Raw genomic sequence first — 25,878 nt, forward strand, 5'->3', positions numbered from 1 at the left:
TCGGCTCTAAAAAGTTAAAAACGATTTTCAATTTGTGCCTTTTAACTGGACGAAAAACGAACAATCGGCCCAAATGACAGATTTTCGAATGATCTTTCGGCTAATGTAAGGCCAGCATTACAGCTAACCTGCCTATATGACATAAGAGACATTTCTTAGCATGTTTCAAATCCTAAATCTAAACTGTAAATTAAAAGTTAAAAACACTAATAAGTGCAACTCTGTAATCATTACTACACCATCACATGATTTTTTAAATACAAGCAATGTGTGCATCTAAATTTGACCTGGTATGCCTTTTGCAATCCCCATACAGCAGGGCTGGAGGGTGAGAGAAAGAAGCAGTACAAGAAGCCAATTGGTAATGTGCTGACAAGAAGCATGCCGACAGGAGGGGAAAGCAGATGACACCGTTCTGCTTCTCCTTTCACAGACTTGGGGCAAGTCCAAGACAATCTGCACTCAGGGGAAAGTGTTTTTTTTTTTAGAGACATTGGTGCTTTATTGGACCTCTCATGCAGGCGCAAGTACAAACCAGAGGCGTATGGTGCAATACCTCAGCCCCCTCCCACTCCCCTTCTTCCTCTTGACCCCTATTCCAGGCTGAAGCTCTGCTCCAGGCACTCTCTTACTCACTGGCCGAATCCGGGTTCCCGACCTGGCCAGCAGGGGGAAGTTGGGGGAGCTGGGACAGCTCGGTTAGGGCTGCCTGGGGAAGGGGAGTCTCCAGTAGGGCATGGAAACAGCCTCTGCTCAGACACAATTTACACCATCCATGCTGGGGGGGTGGGGAGGCCTGCGCTCTGTCCTTGTCTTCATCCCGCACTCAGTAGGTCACTAGAGGGGACTTTTTACTTCTCTTCACCAGGAATTCTTTAGGCATGTCTGTGGCAGAACCGGTGAAGCCTTTTTGTAGGGCATCAGAGCGGCCTGGGGGGCAATTGCCCCCCTGCCCCCTAGCCCAGTCCTCCCCTGCTCTCATGTCACCTATGGACCCCACTAAAGCGGATTAGGCACAGAACGTGCTTGATCGGCTTCTTACCCTGCCACAGTAGCTATTAAATGACAGCTCTGAACCCAGAAGTGACATAATACACAATACTTACAGGTTCATTCACCATAAGGGAGATCAAGGTGTCCACTCTACCCGCTGACACCTGCTTTACTGGTCCTGAGCCCGCCTGCAGGAGGGACACCAGAGCCCAGGATATATCATAAAGTCAGGCAGGAGACAGTAGCTTCACAGCGGGGGTGACGATTGGATGAGATTTTGTGGCTTTACAGCTTGTTTTTATACACAAATGGCTTTTAGGCCTTTGCTACCAGTCACTGTTTCTGAAGGGCACTGTTATTCTAGCTACACACCAGTTGAGAAATTGTTTGAACACGTATTCTCCAAACAACTACACGGTTGTGAGAGCAAACGATCTTGCCATCATGTAAAGATTACATTTCAAACGGTAAATGCTGGTCCACATTGGTGCGATGCGGAAACCCTGCAAATCCACTGCAGGTTCCCGCATTGCACTAGACTCGCAGGCAGTTCACACTTCCATATGCGAATCGCTGGGAGTGTCAATACAAAGTTAACGAGACCCCCAGATTAGCTCGCATATCGCAGTGTGAACTGTCAGTTCGGACAGGATTCGGATCACATAGATGTGAACACCCATGCGATCCGATTCTGGTGCGGACCAAAAAAAGGGTCCTGTGTGACTTTGGTCTGAATGCGATGCAAATTCAGCCATGCAATCATTGCTCAGACATTGCATGTGATTTGCACAGCAGTGCGGTGCGAATCACATGCTATGTCTGACATTGCATATGTGTGAACTGCCACTTAAATCTTTCAATAGACATAAATTAATCCGTTTTTGGTTTGTTTTTTGCGTCTGGGGTCACATATGTGCAGTACCAACAGATAAACTTTTAACGAGTGAGAAACACATTAGCCTTTCAATTTATCATCTATTCAGCATTTTTCCAAACTTTTCCTTTAATTTTCTGGCTCAAAACGTCACTACTGATTATTGATTTGTGCCCAAAAACTGGAAGAAAAAGGAAAAAAAAAAAACTGTCCAAATGACAGATTTTGGAACGATTTTTTTGTCTTGTGCATGGACACCATTGGGCTTGCCAAATATTATACAACTTCTACTATGTAGTGCAATGGACTGCCTGACTGCATACAAATTGGAAGTGTTTAGGTTTGACCTCATATTATATGAAATATTATACGGTTTTGGTAAAATCTAAAGGAAAATTGTATAATGTATGGCAAGCCTTATGGTGCCCATACATTCGACGAAAAATTGTTCCAAAATCTTTGTTTTTCGTCCAATTAATGGGCACAAATCGAAAAAAACGGTTGAGCCAAAAAAATCAAAAGGGAAAACTTCTGCCAAATGAACCGTACATTGAAAGGTTATTGTGTTTCTCGCCTGTTAAAAATTGGATTGTTGGTACTGCGCATTTGTGACCAAGAAGCAAAAAACGGATTCATTTATGTCCATTGAACGATTTGTTGTTTGGAATTCGGTCATTACATGATGGCATTATGTTTTGCTCTCATGACTGTGTTCATTTTTCAAAAACGTGCTCAAAACGACTTTTCGGCTGGTGCATGGCTAACATTAGATAAGTGGTAAACCTACAAGGTAGCATGTGCTCATTGATATTACAACAAAAGTACTCACCCAGTTCTTCCTTGTTTTAGCCCTTTCTAATAATTTTTGGTGGAGTTCTTGGCCAATTCCCGTTTCAAATTTTTTTACAATTTTACAAGTCTTCTCATATTCTTCTTCATTTAAAAAAGGTTTAACTGCATGGAGAAAGGAGAGAATAATAATGAAACGGGAGCTGAGAACTGCGACTGTAAGCAGATTTTATAAAGGAAAATACTGTAGCATAATTAAAGTGGAACTTCAAGTGGTTGTAAAGGAAAACGTTTTTTTATCCTAATGCATGAAGAAAAAAAGCCTTCCGTTTGCAGCAGCCCCCCCCCGCCCAGCCCCCCCTCATACTTACCTGAGCCCCATCTAGATCCAGCGATGTGCACGAGAGACTCGGCTGTCCGGGACTCCCCTCCTCATTAGCTGAAACAGCAGCGAAGCACCATTGGCTGCTACTGCTGTCAGTCAAAGTCAGTGATCAAATGAAGAGATTAAGGGGGCAGGGCCGGGTCATGGCTCAGTGTCTGAATGGACACAGGGAGCTGTGACTTGGCTTGCATGCCCCCATAGCAAGCTGCTTGCTGTGGGGGCACTCTACAGGGACCATTTTGGTTCGAATGCGATGCTATTTCAATTCGCATCGCACAGACATCACATGTGATGTGCGCAGCAATGAGATGCGAATCAAATATTATATCTGGCATCGCATTAGTGTCAACCCAGCTTGAAACCCAAAATCAAAAATGTTATAGATTTTAGCTTACCAATCATTGGATGTGGTGGCTGTATTTGTTTTCTTATTTTAGACTTTTTTTCCCCCCTCCGTTTTCACCTGGTGATCTGACCAGTAACACACCTCCTGTATTAGACTGCCCCCACTTTGGTTGAAGGAGCACAGGAGGCACAGCAGAGCAGCATTGTCAGTCTGGGTGTAGGGGAATGTTACATGTACTAACAGTATTTAATACACTAACAAAATTGAGGCCAAACTCCAGCTAATACTTTGTAAGCAGTTACAGAAAACAGCTTTTTTTTTCCCTTTTAGGATAAAGGGCAATCATAAATAAAAGCTGATCATTGTAAGCTCCCCTGCTAGTGCTAAATGGTTTGTGTCATCGCTGTAACTGATACATTCTGCAGAAGAGCTTGTTCTGTTGAAATAGTGAAAAACAACAGACTTACTGGCCAAATCACTGAAAAAGCTGTGCTTTCAAAAAACAACAGACTTTCTGGCTGGATCACCAGATAAAAATAGAAGAAAGAATGACTAAAAAAAGAAAACTAATGCAGCCATCACACCTAAGAATTGGTAAGCTGCAATATAATAAAATGTTTACTTTTGGGTTTAATATTGCTTTAATATATAGTAAATTCTTTAGGACATACCCAGAAACAAGGAGTGCTTACCTGACTCACAATACTTGAACAAGGATTCTTGCAGAGAAGGAACAGGGAGGGGAGGCAGGGACTCCTGGTACTGGAAGGTTCTCTCCTCCACAGACTCAAACACATGATTCTCCATCATTAGACAGACCCAAACATCTATAGACAAAATTAGAGACAAAGAAAATGGTGAATCCTGTCCAGTACTGAACATTTATTATTGGAGGACTTCTGTTGGCCACTCCAGGGCTGGGATTAGTTAAATGCTGCTTCCTTGGTTCTTCCCATTGCAGGGAAACTACAGTTATTATTCGTGAGTATGTTTATTATTTTTAATGTTTATCCCAAAGAACAACCATTGAAAAAGAAGGGAGTTCAGCAACTCAGCACCACAATCCTGCTGTTGTACTGTGTGATCTGCATGGGGCGCTGTCCACCGCCATCAGTGTTACTTCTATAACTGGCTCTGTCCGCAAGCTGCTGGAAAGTTAGTGAGATCTCCCCCAGCCTGGCCACGATAGACGTGGCATTGACTGGTGGTGGTTGCATTCACTGCAGTTTCCTTAGGGAAATGGTAACCATCAATCACTGTACTTGGTAGAGGAGGAACTTCCATTAAAGTCCATTGTGATGCCATAACTCAACTTAGGCCAGAAGAGTAAAAGTTGTATTTACCACTTGTGGGGCCAATCACAGGGAATATAAAACATGGAAGCTTGTATTTGCCATGTATCCGACCCTACATGAATGAAGCATGCGAGCCAGTCCAAAGAAGACTTCCTCAATGTGTCTACAACTTGTACATGTCCTGAACTTCATTTTTGAAGAGCCATAAGGGTGGATGTAGACGTTATGACTAGGCTCGGTTCACACTAGTGGACTCCAAAGTTGCATGATTTTCAGTGCAACTTTGGAGTCTGACATTGATGTGTGACTGTGTGAGTAAGAGCCGGTTCACACTACTGCGACCAGAAAGTCGCCCCATGAAGGAGCGACTTTTTAGCTTGACTTTGAAGAGACTAATAAGAGACTTGTGAGAGACTTGTGAGAGACTTGTGAGAGACTTGAATGATAGGCGACTTTGTCTGTGGGGAATGCCTGGCTAATCTTTTTCTTCTTCTTGGAAAGTCTGATCACAGTCGCTTGAAAATAGATAAGGATCCGACTTCGAGGCGACTCCCATTGAAGTCTATGTGCACAAGTCATTTTTTATTTTTTGTTCTTTCACTGGTTCGGTTTGGTTTATATTCCCACCTTGGTATCTATTCATGTTAGCACATTATGCCACTAATTACACGGCTCTCAACAGAAGCCGTGTCAGCTGTGTTTGGGGTGGAGCTGTTCTCCTTATAGGCACCATTTCTTTCCATTCCAGTCCATACGGCTACAGGATACCTTGCTGTTTGGATTGCCAGGTAATCACCTACATTGGCTGTCATTATTCATTCTACCACAACTATCTAGCATTTTCCCTATGCTATTATGATTATCACTAGTTATTTATCGCACTGGTGTTTCTCATCTTTCTCACTCCCCTTGTCTGCACACTGTTATTTAGTTTATTTTATTTATTTCTTTTCTATTTTATTATTTATTTTTTAATTTAATTTTTATTTTTTATTTTTTTATTTTTTTTTTTTTTATTTTATTTTTTTTTTTTTTGATTTTTCACTGGTTCGGTTTGGTTCACATTCTCACCTTGGTATCTATTCACGCCAGCACATTATGCCATAAATTTATGGCGGTGTTGGTTGTCACTTGCATTTCCTTCATCTCCACTATTAATTTTCCCTCACTCTTTCTTCAAGTTGTAGATTCCCTACAACCACCATTTTCTCACCTTTCTCACTTCTAAATCACTCAACATAGCTCATCACACTTATGGTATATACATGTGTATGTACAGGTGTATTTTTATATATATACACATATGGTGTTCACTATGGTTCCCCATATTATCTTCCACATTATTTAGGTTCTTCCCTCACACTTTGGGTGTCACTCCTTGTTTATTTTTAATTAACATCCACCTTATATGGTAACCTTTGTTTTTCTTACACCCGATTAGGGATATTGGATTATATATCTTTGATTCCCCCCCCCTCCTACTTACCAGCATAGGCTCTTCCATTAGCCACCCCGTAGCCTTCTCATCTGGATGGATTATGGGATGTATACATACATACCTTTCGGTAAGATTGTTTCCCATACATACCCCCCTTTTTCTTTACCCACACTTATAATCTTCCATATACTTTGAGGATCAATATGAATATTCTATATATTCAATTTCTTCCTTATCCTACCTTGTTTTATAGTGAACAATAACGCCACCATCGTGACCCTTACTACCTAGCCTTGTTTAGGTTTGGACTGCTCCCATGTCCGCCTGGGGGGACATCTACCCTAATTGCGCTCCCTGGTCTGTCCTCTGGGTTTCAGGATTGGTCTGGTTGCAGGTGGGTGTTAAGGCCTCATGTGAGCCTCTCCTTTTGACCCCTACATCTCAAATGAATACTCATGTACTGCATGTATTATGTTTTGTGTGATATTTTGTTCCACTCATCATGTTCTTTTTCATTCTTCTGGTAGCATCTGTGATGTCCCTTTATCTGTGTATATGCCCCTGAAGAAGCGGTCACCCGCGAAACATGTTGGGCCAGTGTATGGGCATCAACGTTCATCACTACATCAAACCTATGTTACCCCTTGGGTTTCTGTGCATGCTACCTACAATATTTGCAATACAGTATCTATGTTTTTTAATACAGCAATCTCTTCTATATATGATGATGGTTTCTTCCAATAAAGATTGTTTTTTTACCCCATATGTACTTTGATTATTGGTCTAATGACGGTATCCCCTTTAAAAGTCCCCCTGCCCCTCCTTGTTCCTATTTTTTAATGAATTTTGGGACGTGGATACCTTTACTTCAATATCCATCTAGGATATATATTTCTGTTTTGGAGCTTGTCTGTCTTTTATTATATGTTTGGGTGGATAACACACCCGGGGCCTTTTCCATTTTTGACAGCTCTAGCAAACCTGCATAATAATAATCATTTATACATATATATATCAATTTATGTTTGATTACTTTATTTTTTGTGCAATTATGGATCTGCTGGGTTGAGTCTGGTAGACTCCATGGCCCATATTCTATTCCTCCCTCCCTCCCTTGTCCATCCTTCCATGCCCCCATCCCCTTCCCCCTTTCCCCTTTGATCCATTATTCACCTCAATTGGCTAGATCAAGACCCTTACCAGGGTAGTCTATCTAGCTATAGAATTTGGGACTTAATGTCCCAAATATACATCTATATAGTCATTATGATTTATTGGATGTCCTTTATTTATATAACCACCTAATATATATATATTTTCCATTTATTATTTATTTATTTTATATTTTATATTCTAGTGCAATGTCATATGTATATTTGTTATTTTGTAAATGTTTGTGGTCACTAGGGGGAGCCCCTTGGCAAACCCATTCCCCACCATGTCCATCCCAACCCCTATAGGACATGACCTTTTCCATCATGAACCTCCAATTGATTGGAGGTGGCAGGATCGTATTGGGTGCTCCCCATTGGCGGGCATGTGACGCCCCTCTGGGACTGCTTCCCCACAAGGGTTGTGTGTCCCTGAGTTGGATACCAACTCATCTCCCTCTGTTCGTGGACACATATGGCCGCAATCGGCCCTTTGCCCGCCCATTGGCTGACAATGTGTTGCTACCAACTATGCGCCTGCGCTTCTTTCCCGGCGCATGAGACATGCGTTGGGTACCACGCATGCGCATTCGGTGCGTCGGCCCCGGACACAGCACAATTACACGGCTCTCAATAGAAGCCGTGTCAGCTGTGTTTGGGGTGGAGCTGTTCTCCTTATAGGCACTATTTCTCTCATTCCAGTCCATATGGCCACGGGATACCTTGCTGCTTGGATTGCCAGGTATTCACCTACATTGGTCATCAATATTTATTCTACCACAACCATCTAGCATTTTCCCCATGCTATTATGATTATCCCTAATATTTATCGCACTGATGTTTATATACCTCTCTCACTCCCTCTGTCTGCACACTGTCATTTATTATTTTTTGTTCTTTCACTGGTTCGGTTTGGTTTATATTCCCACCTTGGTATCTATTCATGTTAGCACATTATGCCACTAATTACACGGCTCTCAACAGAAGCCGTGTCAGCTGTGTTTGGGGTGGAGCTGTTCTCCTTATAGGCACCATTTCTTTCCATTCCAGTCCATACGGCTACAGGATACCTTGCTGTTTGGATTGCCAGGTAATCACCTACATTGGCTGTCATTATTCATTCTACCACAACTATCTAGCATTTTCCCTATGCTATTATGATTATCACTAGTTATTTATCGCACTGGTGTTTCTCATCTTTCTCACTCCCCTTGTCTGCACACTGTTATTTAGTTTATTTTATTTATTTCTTTTCTATTTTATTATTTATTTTTTAATTTAATTTTTATTTTTTATTTTTTTTTTTTTTTTTTTTTTTATTTTATTTTTTTTTTTTTTTTTTTTTTTTTTGATTTTTCACTGGTTCGGTTTGGTTCACATTCTCACCTTGGTATCTATTCACGCCAGCACATTATGCCATAAATTTATGGCGGTGTTGGTTGTCACTTGCATTTCCTTCATCTCCACTATTAATTTTCCCTCACTCTTTCTTCAAGTTGTAGATTCCCTACAACCACCATTTTCTCACCTTTCTCACTTCTAAATCACTCAACATAGCTCATCACACTTATGGTATATACATGTGTATGTACAGGTGTATTTTTATATATATACACATATGGTGTTCACTATGGTTCCCCATATTATCTTCCACATTATTTAGGTTCTTCCCTCACACTTTGGGTGTCACTCCTTGTTTATTTTTAATTAACATCCACCTTATATGGTAACCTTTGTTTTTCTTACACCCGATTAGGGATATTGGATTATATATCTTTGATTCCCCCCCCCTCCTACTTACCAGCATAGGCTCTTCCATTAGCCACCCCGTAGCCTTCTCATCTGGATGGATTATGGGATGTATACATACATACCTTTCGGTAAGATTGTTTCCCATACATACCCCCCTTTTTCTTTACCCACACTTATAATCTTCCATATACTTTGAGGATCAATATGAATATTCTATATATTCAATTTCTTCCTTATCCTACCTTGTTTTATAGTGAACAATAACGCCACCATCGTGACCCTTACTACCTAGCCTTGTTTAGGTTTGGACTGCTCCCATGTCCGCCTGGGGGGACATCTACCCTAATTGCGCTCCCTGGTCTGTCCTCTGGGTTTCAGGATTGGTCTGGTTGCAGGTGGGTGTTAAGGCCTCATGTGAGCCTCTCCTTTTGACCCCTACATCTCAAATGAATACTCATGTACTGCATGTATTATGTTTTGTGTGATATTTTGTTCCACTCATCATGTTCTTTTTCATTCTTCTGGTAGCATCTGTGATGTCCCTTTATCTGTGTATATGCCCCTGAAGAAGCGGTCACCCGCGAAACATGTTGGGCCAGTGTATGGGCATCAACGTTCATCACTACATCAAACCTATGTTACCCCTTGGGTTTCTGTGCATGCTACCTACAATATTTGCAATACAGTATCTATGTTTTTTAATACAGCAATCTCTTCTATATATGATGATGGTTTCTTCCAATAAAGATTGTTTTTTTACCCCATATGTACTTTGATTATTGGTCTAATGACGGTATCCCCTTTAAAAGTCCCCCTGCCCCTCCTTGTTCCTATTTTTTAATGAATTTTGGGACGTGGATACCTTTACTTCAATATCCATCTAGGATATATATTTCTGTTTTGGAGCTTGTCTGTCTTTTATTATATGTGCACAAGTCGGATAGAAGTCGCCTTGAAGTAGTACAGGAACCTTTTCTGAAGTCGGAGCGACTTCAGTAGTGCATATTAAGACGGCTCTCATTCATTTACATTGAATTTGTAATGACAAGAGACTTGGGGCGACTTGAGGGCACACAAGTCGTGTCCCAAGTCGGAGTAGTGCGAACCGGCTCTAAACCTCCACATTTTTGTAAATATTTTATTATATCTTTTCATGTGACAACACTGAAGAAATGACACTTTGCTACAATGTAAAGTAGTGAGTGTACAGCTTGTATAACAGTGTAAATGTGCTGTCCCCTCAAAATAACTCAACACACAGCCATTAATGTCTAAACCGCTGGCAACAAAAGTGAGTACACCCCTAAGTGAAAATGTCCAAATTGGGCCCAATTAGCCATTTACCCTCCCCGATGTCATGTGATTCGTTAGTGTTACAAGGTCTCACATGTGAAAGGGGAGCAGATGTGTTACATTTGATGTTATCGCTCTCACTCTCTTCTACTGATCACTGGAGGTTCAACATGGCACCTCATGGCAAAGAACTCTCGGAGGATCTGAAAAAAAAAATGTGTTGCTCTACATGAAGATGGCCTAGGCTATAAGAAGATTGCCAAGACCCTGACACTGAGCTGCAGCACGGTGGCCAAGACCATACAGCAGTTTAAAAGGACAGGTCCCAGGTTCCACTCAGAACAGGCCTCGCCATGGTCGACCAAAGAAGTTGAGTGCACGTGGTCAGCGCCATATCCAGAGGTTGTCTTTGGGAAATAGACATATAAGTGCTGCCAGCATTGATGCAGAGGTTGAAGGGGTGGGGGGTCAGCCTGTCAGTGCTCAGACCATACACCGCACACTGCATCAAATTGGTCTGCATGCTTGTTTTCCCCGAAGGAAGCCTCTTCTAAAGATGTTGCACAAGAAAGCAAGCAAACAGTTTGCTGAAGACAAGCAGACTAAGGGCTCTTTCACGTGTCATCCGCTCCGTATGTGCGCATATCATCCCATCCGTTTGCGGATGATATACGGACATAATGTAAGTCTATGGGCATTGCGGATGTCAGCGGATGACACCGCTGACATCCGATTTTGCTTCCTTTCAGTTTTTTGAACGGAGGAAAAATAGGGTTCTGTTCCGTTCCAAAAAACGGAACAGAACTGAAAGGAAGAAAATCGGATGTCAGCGGATGGTATTCCGCTGAAATCCGCAAAGCCATTGACTTACATTATGTCCGTAAATCATCCGCAAAAAAATAGGATGATTTGCGGACATACGGAGCGCCCGTGTGAATATTCACACTTTGGGCCCAATTTGGACATTTTCACTTTGGGGTGTACTCACTTTTGTTGCCAGCGGTTTATACATTAATAGCTGTGTGTTGACTGCTGAGTTATTTTGAGGGGACAGCAAATGTACACTGTTATACAAGCTGTACACTCACTACTTTACATTGTAGCAAAGTGTAATTTTTTCAGTGTTGTCACATGAAAAGGTATAATAAAATATTTACAAAAATGTGAGGGGTGCACTCACTTTTGTGAGATACTGTAGATGGTGCAGCCTCCCCAGCCTCATCAATGGACAGACAGATGGCTGATTTAGAAGAAATATCATTAAGCCAAAGCACCTCCACACCACCCCGCCAATACAGTCAGTACCATATTCTGGGGACACTGTTAAATGCGAAATTCTCCACTTTCCTGCAACAGAAACTTTCTAAAGCAAGTGCCATCATAACCACTGACTTAAAAGGAGATTGGATTCTATTGAATCTAAAGTTGACAGTACTGTGAAGCGAGTGAACCAGAACTACAATCTGATCACTACATTACAGGATCAATCGGAACAAGCTCAGGCAAAGAGAGGATCTAGAGAATAGATCCCGCCATTATAACTTTAGGGTTCGAGGCTTGAAGCCAACACTACATGCCTTTATGAAGGATCTGATACCTGACATATCTCCCCATCCCTTGAAACTAGCCCGTTTTTATTGGGGCTTGACAGCTCCAAGATCGGATGGCCTGCCCCGAGAGATCATTGTTAAACCCCATTTTTACAGGATCAAAGAGAAGATTATGATGGTAGCTTGATCTAGACAGGACATCTCCCTATTGGGACACCCAATCCAAATATTCTCTGAGATCACCCAATTAACCATCCAAAAGCGGCAATCGCTGAAACCACCACTGACGCATTTGACGAATCGCCATATCAAATACTGATGGTCATTTCCAGTCCGGCTTTCCTTTACATATAAGGGAAAGACGCATTCCTTTACAAGTTTCCATGATGGAGAAGAAGTGCTGCTTGGTCTAGGTGTAATTTCCAGGGACTGTCCACCAACCAGAGGATTAGTGACACCTCCCAGACCGCTGTGGTCACAACCAATCTCCCACTGTTAACTGGGCCACACATAAGGCAATGATTCGGGGCAAACTAATTCAAATAGCTTCCAGAGCAAAACGGGAGAGGGAAATAGTCATCAATGATCATCAGTGATCTACTAAGGGAACAGAAGAAAAATCCCAATGTTGACAGTCATAAGATAGATGCAGCAAGGACAGCACTTAATCTTATGCCTCGTACACACGCACCGATTATCGGCCGACCGATCGTCTGACTTTTGTCCAAGTTGTGTTTTGTTGGTTGGAATGTGCCTAGACTGCACACAAATTTTCTCGGCCAACAAAATTCTACTTCAGAAGTGATGTCATGTGCTGGTTTGTTTTCTTTTTGTTTTTTCTTCTCTGAGCATACCCAGACTTGCTCATTAGATTTTTCCCTGTCGAAATCTGTACTGACTGCACGAAAATCGGCCGTTGTGTTGACGGCCAACAAAAATTTTATAGTCTGCACACCAGATTTTTTTCGGCCGAAAAGTCGGAGTTGGTTGTCGGAAGCATCATACGAACAAGCCGAAAATCGGCAGATCGGATGTTGGCCGAAAATTCCCTGCCAATTTTCGACGCGTGTGTACGGGGCTTTAGTCTAACCACAAAGGCTGAAAAAATGCATCTGATGGTCCAGGAACCGTTTGTCCCTAGGGGACATACTACACACTTTGTTAGCGCAAAAACTCTCCCCGCAACTTTATTTTCCAGCCCTCCCGAAGCTGCGGTTAAGTAACGGACATCAGTCGCAGAACCCCCAGTTGCTAGTGAGGGAGTTCTTCAACTTTTACTCTAAGCTATATGCTCAGCCTAACCCGCTACAAAAACCCCTGATCAACAGATTTTTCCAAAGTCTTCCCCTTCCTCGGGTTACAGAGGAACATGAAGATATTGGAGCAGGAATTCATGGAAGCAGAACTGACGGCAGCCATTAAAAGCCTTAATCCATCAAAGGCACCAGGTCCGGATGGCTTTTCCAGCCACTATTACATAAAGTTTTGAGAAATCCTGTCACCTCATCTATGTTCCTTTTTAAATGGCATCAGAAGGGGTACTCCACTGCCTAGATACGAAAATAATGCCTTCATTCATGTCATACCCAAACTAGGCAAAGATCACAGGGATTGTACAAACTACCGCCTGATATCGCTCATTAATGTTGATCTCAAAATTATGACTAAAATACTGGAAAACTAGGATGGATACATTCATCTGGATCAAGTGGGGTTAGTCCTGCACAGGCAGGCGCCTGATCAAAGTAGGCAACAGGTGGACATTCTCTCGTCACTCAAACCAAATTGGGATGGGACGGGCAAGAGGAAAGGCATACTACTATCCTTGGACCTACATAAAGCTTTCGATTCCCTGTCCTGGGAATATCTGTTCTATACATTGGAACGCTGTGGATTTGGTGAGAGCTTTCTCACAATCATTCACACATTATACAACGAACCCTTAGCTAGACTGTCGGTCAAGGGATACAGTTCGGATTACCTCACTATACATAGAGGTACCCGGTAGGGTTGCCTCCTGTGCGCCATCCTATTTATTTTAGAATTAGAACCCCAAGCCATGAAAATTCGTCACACAACACAGATATTCAGGGGATACCTTGCGGAGACTAGGTGCACAGATGCGCCCTGTTCGCCGATGACATCCTAATACTTATTTCGTCCCCGACTACCTCCATTCCTAATCTGTACCGGAAGTTAAAGCTATTTGCTATGATCTCTGGACTGAGAACAATACTAAGTCTCAACTTAGCTTTAGACAACAGTACAGTAAACTCTCTCCAACAAACTTTACCCTTCAAATGGCAGATGACTGCACTTCCTTACTTGGGCATACATCTCACCTCCTCTATAGATTCCTTATGCCATAAAAACTATCCCCCCTATTTGAGAAACCACAAGACGACCTCACCAGATGGATGTCTAACCCCCCCCCCCCTCGAGGTTTGGTAGGCTGAGCTCTGTAAAGATGAAAATTCTACCTAAAATTCTATACCTATTCCATACCTTACCAATAACGATTAATATGTCTGATTTGCGCATTTTTCAGCAGAAGGTTCTGAAATTCATTTGGGGGGACAAGAGACCAAGAGTGAACAGGTGCACGCTATTTACCCAGAAACTAAGGGGAGGTCTGGGGGTCCCTGGGGGGTGGCTAAATATTATTATGCGGCGCAATTGATCCGCTTCTATTCCAAGCAGGTTAACCCGTTATGGATAGAGTTGGAATCCTTCCACCTCCACTCCAATTAGTCACTTGATGTGACTGAAAGCCAGAGAGAGCCTGGGTATACTATGCCCGACCCTGTCTTTTTCCTTGGGACTATGGGACAGAATGGCCACTTTGTTGGGCAATCCAATGTTCCCTCCGGGTCTTAGCCCCTCCACGTTTGAGTGGTGGACGAACAAAGGTTTTCTCTGACTCGCCGATTAATGCGACCATAGAGGAATGCTATCTAGAAGCACATTACAGGAAAAATACCTCCTCCCCACAGGGGAACTATTTACTGTAGATATTCTCAAATTACGCATTTTCTGAACACTCTCAAATGCAAAAGCAACTTAACTTCCTCAACCCCAATGGAATATTTGTGTGGCACAGTGGATAAACACACTGGCCACATATCTATGATATACAATATACTATATGAAGGGTCCACTAAACTGCCTTACATGCTACGATGGAAACAGGACTTGGGGGATTAGATTTAGAATTGGGGAAATGGCCCAATCCAATTCCAAACCTTATATTAATACCTCCCTGATTGAGGCGAACTATAATGTTTTCTATAGATGGCATCTAGTTCCAGTCAGGTTGGCATCCGCTGTCCAGGGGACCTCCTCCAGGTGATTTTGTGGTAGCAGCCAGGAGGGAACGGTCCTCCATACCTGGGGGACGTGCAGCAAAGTAAGGCGGTTATGGATCTGCACATACAATTTTATCTATTTCCTCACTCAGGGGAATCTAACAAAATCTCCACAGCAGGCTCTCTTGTGGAGGCCGGTGGAGGGAATTCCTGGGATATGCGAGATGCCTAATTGCATTTATTTTCACGGCAGCTAGGACATCCATCCCCCAATCCTGGAGGTCACCCATGGTCCCTTTTGATCTCCTAAAGGCAAAATTTACATGGATCATGATTAATAAACATATGGTGGTTATCCTTCGGGACAAGCTGGCCTACTTTGAGAAAATATGGAATCCCTGGATGAAATACTTGTCAGAATCCACCTGATCCGGATGGAGAGACACCGTCCCCCTGTGTAGGAGAGCCACAGTATAAAGAACAAAAAGAGGGTGCACCGACCTTGTGCATTACCCAAATGGAGTTTATTAAAAAGGAATGAGAAGAAATATACTCACAAACATTGATATTGTTAAAAGCATATTGATCCGCAATATCCCTAAAGCAACCAGGTCATCAGGACAGTGTCTAGCACCCCGGAGAACCTTCCAATTGGCTGACGCGTGTCGAGAAGGGATTCCCTCTTCTTCAGGGCCAGTCTCAATTCTTTTTCCAATGCGTGTTTTAGTTTGTAAAATAAAAACACAGTTTCATCCTCACGGCAGTGCAAGTTAGAACTACTCGAAGTTCCATTGATTTACATGGCTCTTTGTTGTTCAAAATTATCAATGCTATTAGTAAAACCTTTCGCCAGAGACTCCCTCCTGAGTTGTCTCTACTCAATAGACAGAACTATGGAGAGGAACCATCCCACACTCTCTCCCAGCTGCTGGAGCCCCGCAAGAAACAAATGTGAACAAATAAACAAATTCTCCTGCACTCAACAGAGATGTGGCGGCGGTGGGTATCTAAGGCTCCGGGTAAAAGCATAGATTTTGCTGCCCTCCTGGGGTCAGGGGAAACCTGATAGGAACACTGTATAAAGAACAAAAAGAGGGTGCACCGACCTTGTGCATTACCCAAATGGAGTTTATTAAAAAGGAATGAGAAGAAATATACTCACAAACATAAAAATTGTTAAAAGCATATTGATCCGCAATGGACCAAAAGCAATCAGGTCTCCAGCACGCTGGAGAACCTTCCAATTGGTTGACGCGTTTCGAGGGGGGAATCCCCTCTTCTTCAGAGCAAGCCTGGTACTTAGACACTAATACTTTCTTCTTGTCTTTTCTCATCTCATTTTTTTTCTCCCTTTTTTTCTACCCCCCCCCCCCCCAGGCTGATTAACGTTAATTTTGCCTTTTTTTTTTTTTTATTGTCTGGTATGTACCTAGTTCTTTGTAGTACGATGGACCAAAGAATGGTTTCTTTACTGTACTACACTTTTATGTTGTTGAAAATTTAAAAAAAAAAAATTGGAAAGAAATATAATACATATGTTTTTCGGCCCATACAGGACTTTTTTGCACTTTAATACTTTATTTTTTTGTGACATTATACTGCACTTTAGAATTGATGTTCTTTAGATTTATGTTTATTTTTGCACTTTTTATAGATATGCGACTAATATGGTTGCGCGGATACGGGTATCGCGACTATACTAAGCATTTGTACTCGTGCAAATGCTCTGATAACTGAAATCAATACCTTTGCAGTGCAATTTGAGCAGCTTACCAATCAAATGTGGTGGCTGCATTAGTTTTCTTTTCTTTGGCTTCTCTCACTTGGTGATCTGACCAGTAACATACCTCCTGTATTCGTGAGACACAACTCTGGAGGAATGAGCACAGGAGTCACAGCAGACAGCAGCATTATAGGTCTGGGGGAAGATTACAAGTACTGGCAGTTTTAGATTCACTTAACCACTTAAGCCCCAGAAGATTTTACCCCCTTCCTGCCCAGGGGGTATTTTGCGATTCGGCACTGCGTGACTTTAACGGACAATTGCGCGGTCGTGCGACGCTGTACCTAAACGAATTTGACGTCCTTTTTTTCCCATAAACAGAGCTTTCTTTTGGTGGTATTTGATCACCTGTGCGATTTTTTGATCACGCGCTATAAACAAAAAAAGAGCGTCAATTTTGCAAAAATAACAATATTTTTTTTACATTTTTTTTATATGAAATTCCCCAAAAAAAAAAAAGTAAAAATCAAAATTTTTTAACATTTTCGGCCAATTTGTTTTATGCTACATATGTTTGGTAAAAAAAAAAAAAAAATATGCAAAAAGCGTATTTTGATTGGTTTGCGCAAAAGTTATTGCGTTTACTAACAAAGGGAAAGATTTTTGTCATTTTTGTTGTTTTTTTTTTAACGCGTAATGGCGGCGATCTGCGATTTTTTTTTGCAGTACTGCGACATTGCGGCGGACAGATCGGACCCTTGACTGATATTTTTGACACTTTTGGGGTTACCAGTGACATTTCTACAGTAATCAGTGCTATATATATATATATGCACTGTTACTGTAAAATTACACTGGCAGTGAAGGGGTTAACTTTATTTGAGAGGGAGGGGCTGTTTGTGTCCCTAGGGGCGTGATTCTAACTGTGATTGGCTGTGGCTTGAGGTGTAGTTACACTGATCAACGGTTCTACATAGTAGATCCGTATGATCACAGTGTCTCTACACTGGGAGAACTGACAGGCAGCTTGTTTACACAAGCTGCCTGCCTTTCTCCCTCTCCCCCGACGCGCGGGGGGGGGGCGCGTGACCACGCGGGAGCGCGGCGCCGGCGGCGCGCGCTCGCTCCCCAGACCCTCCCAGGCTAGTGACGTACCGATACCCAGACCCTCCCAGGCTAGTGACGTACCGATACGTCACTCTGCCTGTGAGGGGCTGACCGCCGCAGTATATAGTCGTGCGGCGGTCGGCAAGTGGTTAAGCTGGATACACACTATACAATTTTCTTTGGATTTTTTTCCTTTAGATTTACCAAAACCATATAATATGAAGTCAGACCTAAACACTTTTAATAAGTATGCAATCAGGCAGGCTTTGCAATATATAGCTGAAGGTAAATGTAAAGGAAATCGAACAAAACGTTGTATAGTGCGTATCCAGCTTAAAGCTGGCCATACATTATACCATTTTCTTGTATAATTTTCCTTTAGATATACCAAAACCAAATAATATGAGGTCAAACCTAAACATTTTCAATTAGTATGCAATCAGGCAGGCCCTTGCACTACATAGTTGAAGGTAAAACTAAAGGAAATTGAATAAGAAAATTATATAATGTATGACCAGCTTAACAAATTGAAGTCAAATCACATTTTAAAAGCATTTTATAAACAGCAAACCATGTTTCTTTTTGGGCTAAACCGCAGAGGTCTTCAAACTATGGCCCTCCAGTTGTTCAGGAACTACAATTCCCATCATGCCTAGTCATGTCTGTGAATGTCAGAGATTTACAATGCCTCATGGGATGTGTAGTTCTGCAACAGCTGGAGGGCCATAGTTTGAGAATCCCTGGGCTAAAGGTTTGGCATGAATAAATAAAAGCTGATCATTCTAAGTACCCCTGCCACTGTAAAGTGGTTTGTCTCATCCATGTAAACTCATACATACATTCTGCTGCAGAGCTTGTGTGTTTGAAAAACAACAGACTTGCTAACTGGATCACCAGATGAAAACAGAAGAAAGTCTAAAAAAAGAAAACAAATGCAGTCACCACATTTAAGGATTGGGAAGCTGCAATATAATAAATGTTTGTAATATTTATTGCTGCTTTAATAAAAAACGTGGATTGGAATGTGGAAAGAGCGGGGACAGAGGCTGCTGTGCTGCGGACGTTGCCTTGTGACCTAGATAGAACTCTTAATGAAACATTTACAGATTTCCAAGTTCTCTGGATCTAAGATTACCGTCAGCTGAACCCTGACACAGATAGTGGGAACAATGTTTATAGTATAGTTGGCACATCATACGCACTTCTGGGAGGGTTCAGAGGCTACAAAACAAAGTGAATGAAGACAGTTCTATCAGTGATGAAAAGCCGCCGATCGCATACAGAGGGCTCTGTACACATCCAACAATTGTCTGTAATAACTGGGCCATGGAGGGGTGAACTTCAAGTTAGGGATGCACCAATACTGATATCGGTGCGGATAGCGAGTTTTCACGAGTACTTGTGAAAATGCTTCCAACACCCAAAACTGATACTTTGCGGAGCGAATTGCATCCATACACAATGAATGGGCACAAATCGCACTGCAAATAATTGCATGCAATTTGAAGAAGATTCAGTGTGATTTCTGTCCAAATAACATGCGGTTTCCCGCACCGCTCTAGTGTGAATCCAGGTTTGCCATAGTGATTTAGAGTCGGAGTTCTCACAGGAGGGGTGCAGGAAACCTCCCTGCATGACGGGTTTCTCCGGCTCCCGATCAGACTGTGGACATTTGTGGTTGTGCCTTGGGCTCCTCCTGCCTCTCCCATGGCTTTATTCCCCACATTGCCAGCGGTTCTGTCACTCCAGCCATTCGAACCATCCACTGGACCCCTCCCCCCGTCCCATTGTACCAGATTGCCACAATCCCCGCTGTCAGACGCCAGAAGCAGCTTCACTGGTCCTGGGATTTGAAATCCCCGTGGCCCTCTCTCCTCTCCTTGCAGTGCTGATGGGCTAAACAGCGTCGGATTGGTCAGTGCCATCCATGTGACGGTGCTGACTAGCGCTGCACGATTCTGGATAAAATGAGAATCACAATTTTTTTTTTCGCTTAGAATAAAGATCCCAATTCTCGGCGTAACATCAACTTTTACATTATACAAAAAAAAAATTGAGATAACTTTACTGTTTCGTTTTTTTTAATTCATTAAAGTGCATTTGAAAGACTTTGACGAAAATACAGTGTGACATAAAAGATTGCAACGATCGCCATTTTATTCTCTAGGGTCTCTGCTAAAAAAAAATTATATATATATATATATATATATATACATATACACACACACACACACACACTGTATAATGTTTAGGGGTTCTAAGTAATTTTCTAGCAAAAAATATCGAGTTTGCAATTTTTTTTAACGATTAATCGTGCAGTTCTAGTGCTGACCAATTAGAATCCCTGTAGTCCTTCTGTCAGCACTGTGATAAGAGAGAGAGCCGCTGGGATATCAATTCCCTGATGTCCAGGCACCAGTATCTCTAATAAGGGAAACAGTCGGTTTCCTACTGCGCTGCACTTTGTGAATGGTCCCAAAGTCCTCTGGGATCTGTGTTACACATGAAGCCAAAATCCAGCTAACATCGGTTATTGCAACTTTTTTCCTTTTGGGATAAAGGTTTTACGTAAATAAATAAAAGATGATCATTGTAAGCACCACTGTCAGTTGTAAGTGGTTTGTCTCAAACCTATAACTGCTACATCTGCAGGGCAGCTTGTTCTGTTGAAAAATAACAGACTTAGGCCCTGTTCACATAGCAGCGACGCTACTTCGCACTGCGACCTCCGAGGTCGCGGTGCGAGCAGCGCGCCGCGACCTCGGAGCGGCCGCCACGGACTTCATAACATTGAAGTCTATGGCGGTCGCCTCCTGGTCGCCCCAAAGAAGCTCCGGACCCTTTTTCTAAGTCGGAGCGACTTGTGTCGCTCCTATTAGAACGGGTCCGCAGCTTCCCTATCGGAGGCGACCTACGGCGACCTGTGAGGCGACCAGGTAGCCTCACAGGTCGCCTTAGTGTGAACAGGGACTTACTAGCCAGCTCACCAGGTGATGGTAAAAAGGCACAAAAGAAAACCAACGCAGCCATCACATCTAAAAATTGGAAAGCTGCAACAAATAATAAGTCTTTATTTTTGGGTTTAATATCACTCCAAGCTGGAAAATGCCTGGACCCGCAGACCACTGCCCGCACCCCCTGACCACTGCCTGGACTCTGCCTGCACCCGCTGACCACTGCCTGGACTCTGCCTGCACCCGCTGACCACTGCCCGGACTCTGCCTGCACCCGCTGACCACTGCCCGGACTCTGCCTGCACCCGCTGACCACTGCCCGGACTCTGCCTGCACCCGCTGACCACTGCCCGCACCCCCTGACCACTGCCTGGACTCTGCCTGCACCCGCTGACCACTGCCTGGACTCTGCCTGCACCCGCTGACCACTGCCCGGACTCTGCCTGCACCCGCTGACCACTGCCCGGACTCTGCCTGCACCCGCTGACCACTGCCTGCACCCGCTGACCACTGCCCGGACTCTGCCTGCACCCGCTGGTCACTGCCCGGACTCTGCCTGCACCCGCTGGTCACTGCCCGGACTCTGCCTGCACCCGCTGGTCACTGCCCGGACTCTGCCTGCACCCGCTGGTCACTGCCCGGACTCTGCCTGCACCCGCTGGTCACAGCCCGGACTCTGCCTGCACCCGCTGGTCACAGCCCGGACTCTGCCTGCACCCGCTGGTCACTGCCCGGACTCTGCCTGCACCCGCTGGTCACTGCCCGGACTCTGCCTGCACCCGCTGGTCACTGCCCGGACTCTGCCTGCACCCGATGATCACTGCCCGGACTCTGCCTGCACCCGATGATCACTGCCCGGACTCTGCCTGCACCCGATGATCACTGCCCGGACTCTGCCTGCACCCGATGATCACTGCCCGGACTCTGCCTGCACCCGATGATCACTGCCCGGACTCTTCCTGCACCCGATGATCCCTGCCCGGACTCTGCCTGCACCCGATGATCCCTGCCCGGACTCTGCCTGCACCCGATGATCCCTGCCCGGACTCTGCCTGCACCCGATGATCCCTGCCCGGACTCTGCCTGCACCCGATGATCCCTGCCCGGACTCTGCCTGCACCCGATGATCCCTGCCCGGACTCTGCCTGCACCCGATGATCCCTGCCCGGACTCTGCCTGCACCCGATGATCCCTGCCCGGACTCTGCCTGCACCCGATGATCCCTGCCCGGACTCTGCCTGCACCCACTGATCCCTGCCTGCACTCTTCCTGCACCCACTGATCCCTGCCTGCACTCTTCCTGCACCCACTGATCCCTGCCTGCACCCACTGATCCCTGCCTGCACCCACTGATCCCTGCCTGCACCCACTGATCCCTGCCTGCACTCTTCCTGCACCCACTGATCCCTGCCTGCACTCTTCCTGCACCCACTGATCCCTGCCTGCACTCTTCCTGCACCCACTGATCCCTGCCTGCACTCTTCCTGCACCCACTGATCCCTGCCTGCACTCTTCCTGCACCCACTGATCCCTGCCTGCACCCACTGATCCCTGCCTGCACTCTTCCTGCACCCACTGATCCCTGCCTGCACTCTTCCTGCACCCACTGATCCCTGCCTGCACTCTTCCTGCACCCACTGATCCCTGCCTGCACTCTTCCTGCACCCACTGATCCCTGCCTGCACTCTTCCTGCACCCACTGATCCCTGCCTGCACTCTTCCTGCACCCACTGATCCCTGCCTGCACCCTTCCTGCACCCACTGATCCCTGCCTGCACTCTTCCTGCACCCACTGATCCCTGCCTGCACTCTTCCTGCACCCACTGATCCCTGCCTGCACTCTTCCTGCACCCACTGATCCCTGCCTGCACTCTTCCTGCACCCACTGATCCCTGCCTGCACTCTTCCTGCACCCACTGATCACTGCCTGCACTCTTCCTGCACCCACTGATCACTGCCTGCACCCTTCCTGCACCCACTGATCCCTGCCAGCACTCTTCCTGCACCCACTGATCCCTGCCAGCACTCTTCCTGCACCCACTGATCACTGGCTGGACTCTGCCTGCACCCACTGATCACTGCCTGCACTCTTCCTGCACCCACTGATCCCTGCCTGCACTCTTCCTGCACCCACTGATCCCTGCCAGCACTCTTCCTGCACCCACTGATCCCTGCCTGCACTCTTCCTGCACCCACTGATCACTGGTTGGACTCTTCCTGCACCCACTGATCACTGCCTGCACTCTCCCTGCACCCACTGATCCCTGCCTGCACCCTTCCTGCACCCACTGATTACTGCCTGCACCCACTGATCCCTGCCTGCACCCTTCCTGCACCCACTGATCACTGGCTGGACTCTTACTGCACCCACTGATCCCTGCCTGCACTCTTACTGCACCCACTGATCCCTGCCTGCACTCTTCCTGCACCCACTGATCCCAGCCTGCACTCTTCCTGCACCCACTGATCCCAGCCTGCACTCTTCCTGCACCCACTGATCCCAGCCTGCACTCTTCCTGCACCCACTGATTCCTGCCTGCACTCTTCCTGCACCCACTGATTCCTGTCTGCACTCTTCCTGCACCCACTGATCCCTGCCTGCACTATTCCTGCACCCACTGATCCCTGCCTGCACTATTCCTGCACCCACTGATCCCTGCCTGCACTATTCCTGCACCCACTGATCCCTGCCTGCACTCTTCCTGCACCCACTGATCCCTGCCTGCACTCTTCCTGCACCCACTTATCACTGCCTGCACTCTTCCTGCACCCACTGATCCCTGCCTGCACTCTTCCTGCACCCACTGATCCCTGCCTGCACCCACTGATCCCTGCCTGCACTCTTCCTGCACCCACTGATCCCTGCCTGCACTCTTCCTGCACCCACTGATCCCTGCCTGCACTATTCCTGCACCCACTGATCACTGCCTGCACTATTCCTGCACCCACTGATCCCTGCCTGCACTATTCCTGCACCCACTGATCCCTGCCTGCACTCTTCCTGCACCCACTGATCCCTGCCTGCACCCTTCCTGCACCCACTGATCCCTGCCTGCCCCCTTCCTGCACCCACTGATCCCTGCCTGCACCCTTCCTGCACCCACTGATCCCTGCCTGCACTCTTCCTGCACCCACTGATCCCTGCCTGCACTCTTCCTGCACCCACTGATCCCTGCCTGCACTCTTCCTGCACCCACTGATCACTGCCTGCACTCTTCCTGCACCCACTGATCCCTGCCTGCACTCTTCCTGCACCCACTGATCACTGCCTGCACTCTTCCTGCACCCACTGATCACTGCCTGCACCCTTCCTGCACCCACTGATCCCTGCCAGCACTCTTCCTGCACCCACTGATCCCTGCCAGCACTCTTCCTGCACCCACTGATCACTGGCTGGACTCTGCCTGCACCCACTGATCCCTGCCTGCACTCTTCCTGCACCCACTGATCCCTGCCAGCACTCTTCCTGCACCCACTGATCCCTGCCTGCACTCTTCCTGCACCCACTGATCACTGGCTGGACTCTGCCTGCACCCACTGATCACTGCCTGCACTCTTCCTGCACCCACTGATCCCTGCCTGCACTCTTCCTGCACCCACTGATCCCTGCCTGCACTCTTCCTGCACCCACTGATCCCTGCCAGCACTCTTCCTGCACCCACTGATCCCTGCCTGCACTCTTCCTGCACCCACTGATCACTGGTTGGACTCTTCCTGCACCCACTGATCCCAGCCTGCACCCATTGATCACTGCCTGCACTCTCCCTGCACCCACTGATCCCTGCCTGCACCCTTCCTGCACCCACTGATTACTGCCTGCACCCTTCCTGCACCCACTGATCCCTGCCTGCACTATTCCTGCACCCACTGATCCCTGCCTGCACCCACTGATCCCTGCCTGCACCCTTCCTGCACCCACTGATCCCTGCCTGCACCCTTCCTGCACCCACTGATCCCTGCCTGCACTCTTCCTGCACCCACTGATCCCTGCCTGCACTCTTCCTGCACCCACTGATCCCTGCCTGCACTCTTCCTGCACCCACTGATCCCTGCCTGCACTCTTCCTGCACCCACTGATCCCTGCCTGCACTTTTCCTGCACCCACTGATCCCTGCCTGCACTCTTCCTGCACCCACTGATCACTGCCTGCACTCTTCCTGCACCCACTGATCCCTGCCTGCACTCTTCCTGCACCCACTGATCACTGCCTGTACTCTTCCTGCACCCACTGATCACTGCCTGCACCCTTCCTGCACCCACTGATCCCTGCCAGCACTCTTCCTGCACCCACTGATCCCTGCCTGCACTCTTCCTGCACCCACTGATCCCTGCCAGCACTCTTCCTGCACCCACTGATCACTGGCTGGACTCTGCCTGCACCCACTGATCCCTGCCTGCACTCTTCCTGCACCCACTGATCCCTGCCAGCACTCTTCCTGCACCCACTGATCCCTGCCAGCACTCTTCCTGCACCCACTGATCCCTGGCTGGACTCTGCCTGCACCCACTGATCACTGCCTGCACTCTGCCTGCACCCACTGATCACTGCCTGCACTCTTCCTGCACCCACTGATCCCTGCCTGCACTCTTCCTGCACCCACTTATCACTGCCTGCACTCTTCCTGCACCCACTTATCACTGCCTGCACTCTTCCTGCACCCACTGATCCCTGCCTGCACTCTTCCTGCACCCACTGATTCCTGCCTGCACCCACTGATCCCTGCCTGCACCCTTCCTGCACCCACTGATCCCTGCCTGCACTCTTCCTGCACCCACTGATCCCTGCCTGCACTCTTCCTGCACCCACTGATCCCTGCCTGCACCCTTCCTGCACCCACTGATCCCTGCCTGCACCCTTCCTGCACCCACTGATCCCTGCCTGCACTCTTCCTGCACCCACTGATCCCTGCCTGCACTCTTCCT

At 46.2% G+C, this 25,878-nt stretch overlaps 1 protein-coding gene across 1 annotated transcript in view; it reads right to left on the bottom strand.

The window, feature by feature from the left end:
• The window catches only part of CROT (carnitine O-octanoyltransferase), an 80,391-nt gene extending 76,181 nt beyond the window's left edge, over window positions 1-4,210 (bottom strand). The window contains exons 1-2 of the mRNA XM_082257974.1: window positions 4,080-4,210; window positions 2,697-2,821 (exon numbers count right to left, since the gene is read on the bottom strand). Of these exons, the coding sequence (XP_082114100.1) occupies window positions 2,697-2,821; window positions 4,080-4,197 (243 nt within the window). The 5' untranslated portion in view covers window positions 4,198-4,210. The remainder of the gene's footprint in view (window positions 1-2,696; window positions 2,822-4,079) is intronic.
• Between the last annotated feature and the right edge of the window lie 21,668 nt (window positions 4,211-25,878).

This window comes from Pelophylax lessonae, assembly GCF_965119305.1.
Source record: "Pelophylax lessonae genome assembly, chromosome: 5".
Classification (NCBI taxonomy): domain Eukaryota; kingdom Metazoa; phylum Chordata; class Amphibia; order Anura; family Ranidae; genus Pelophylax; species Pelophylax lessonae.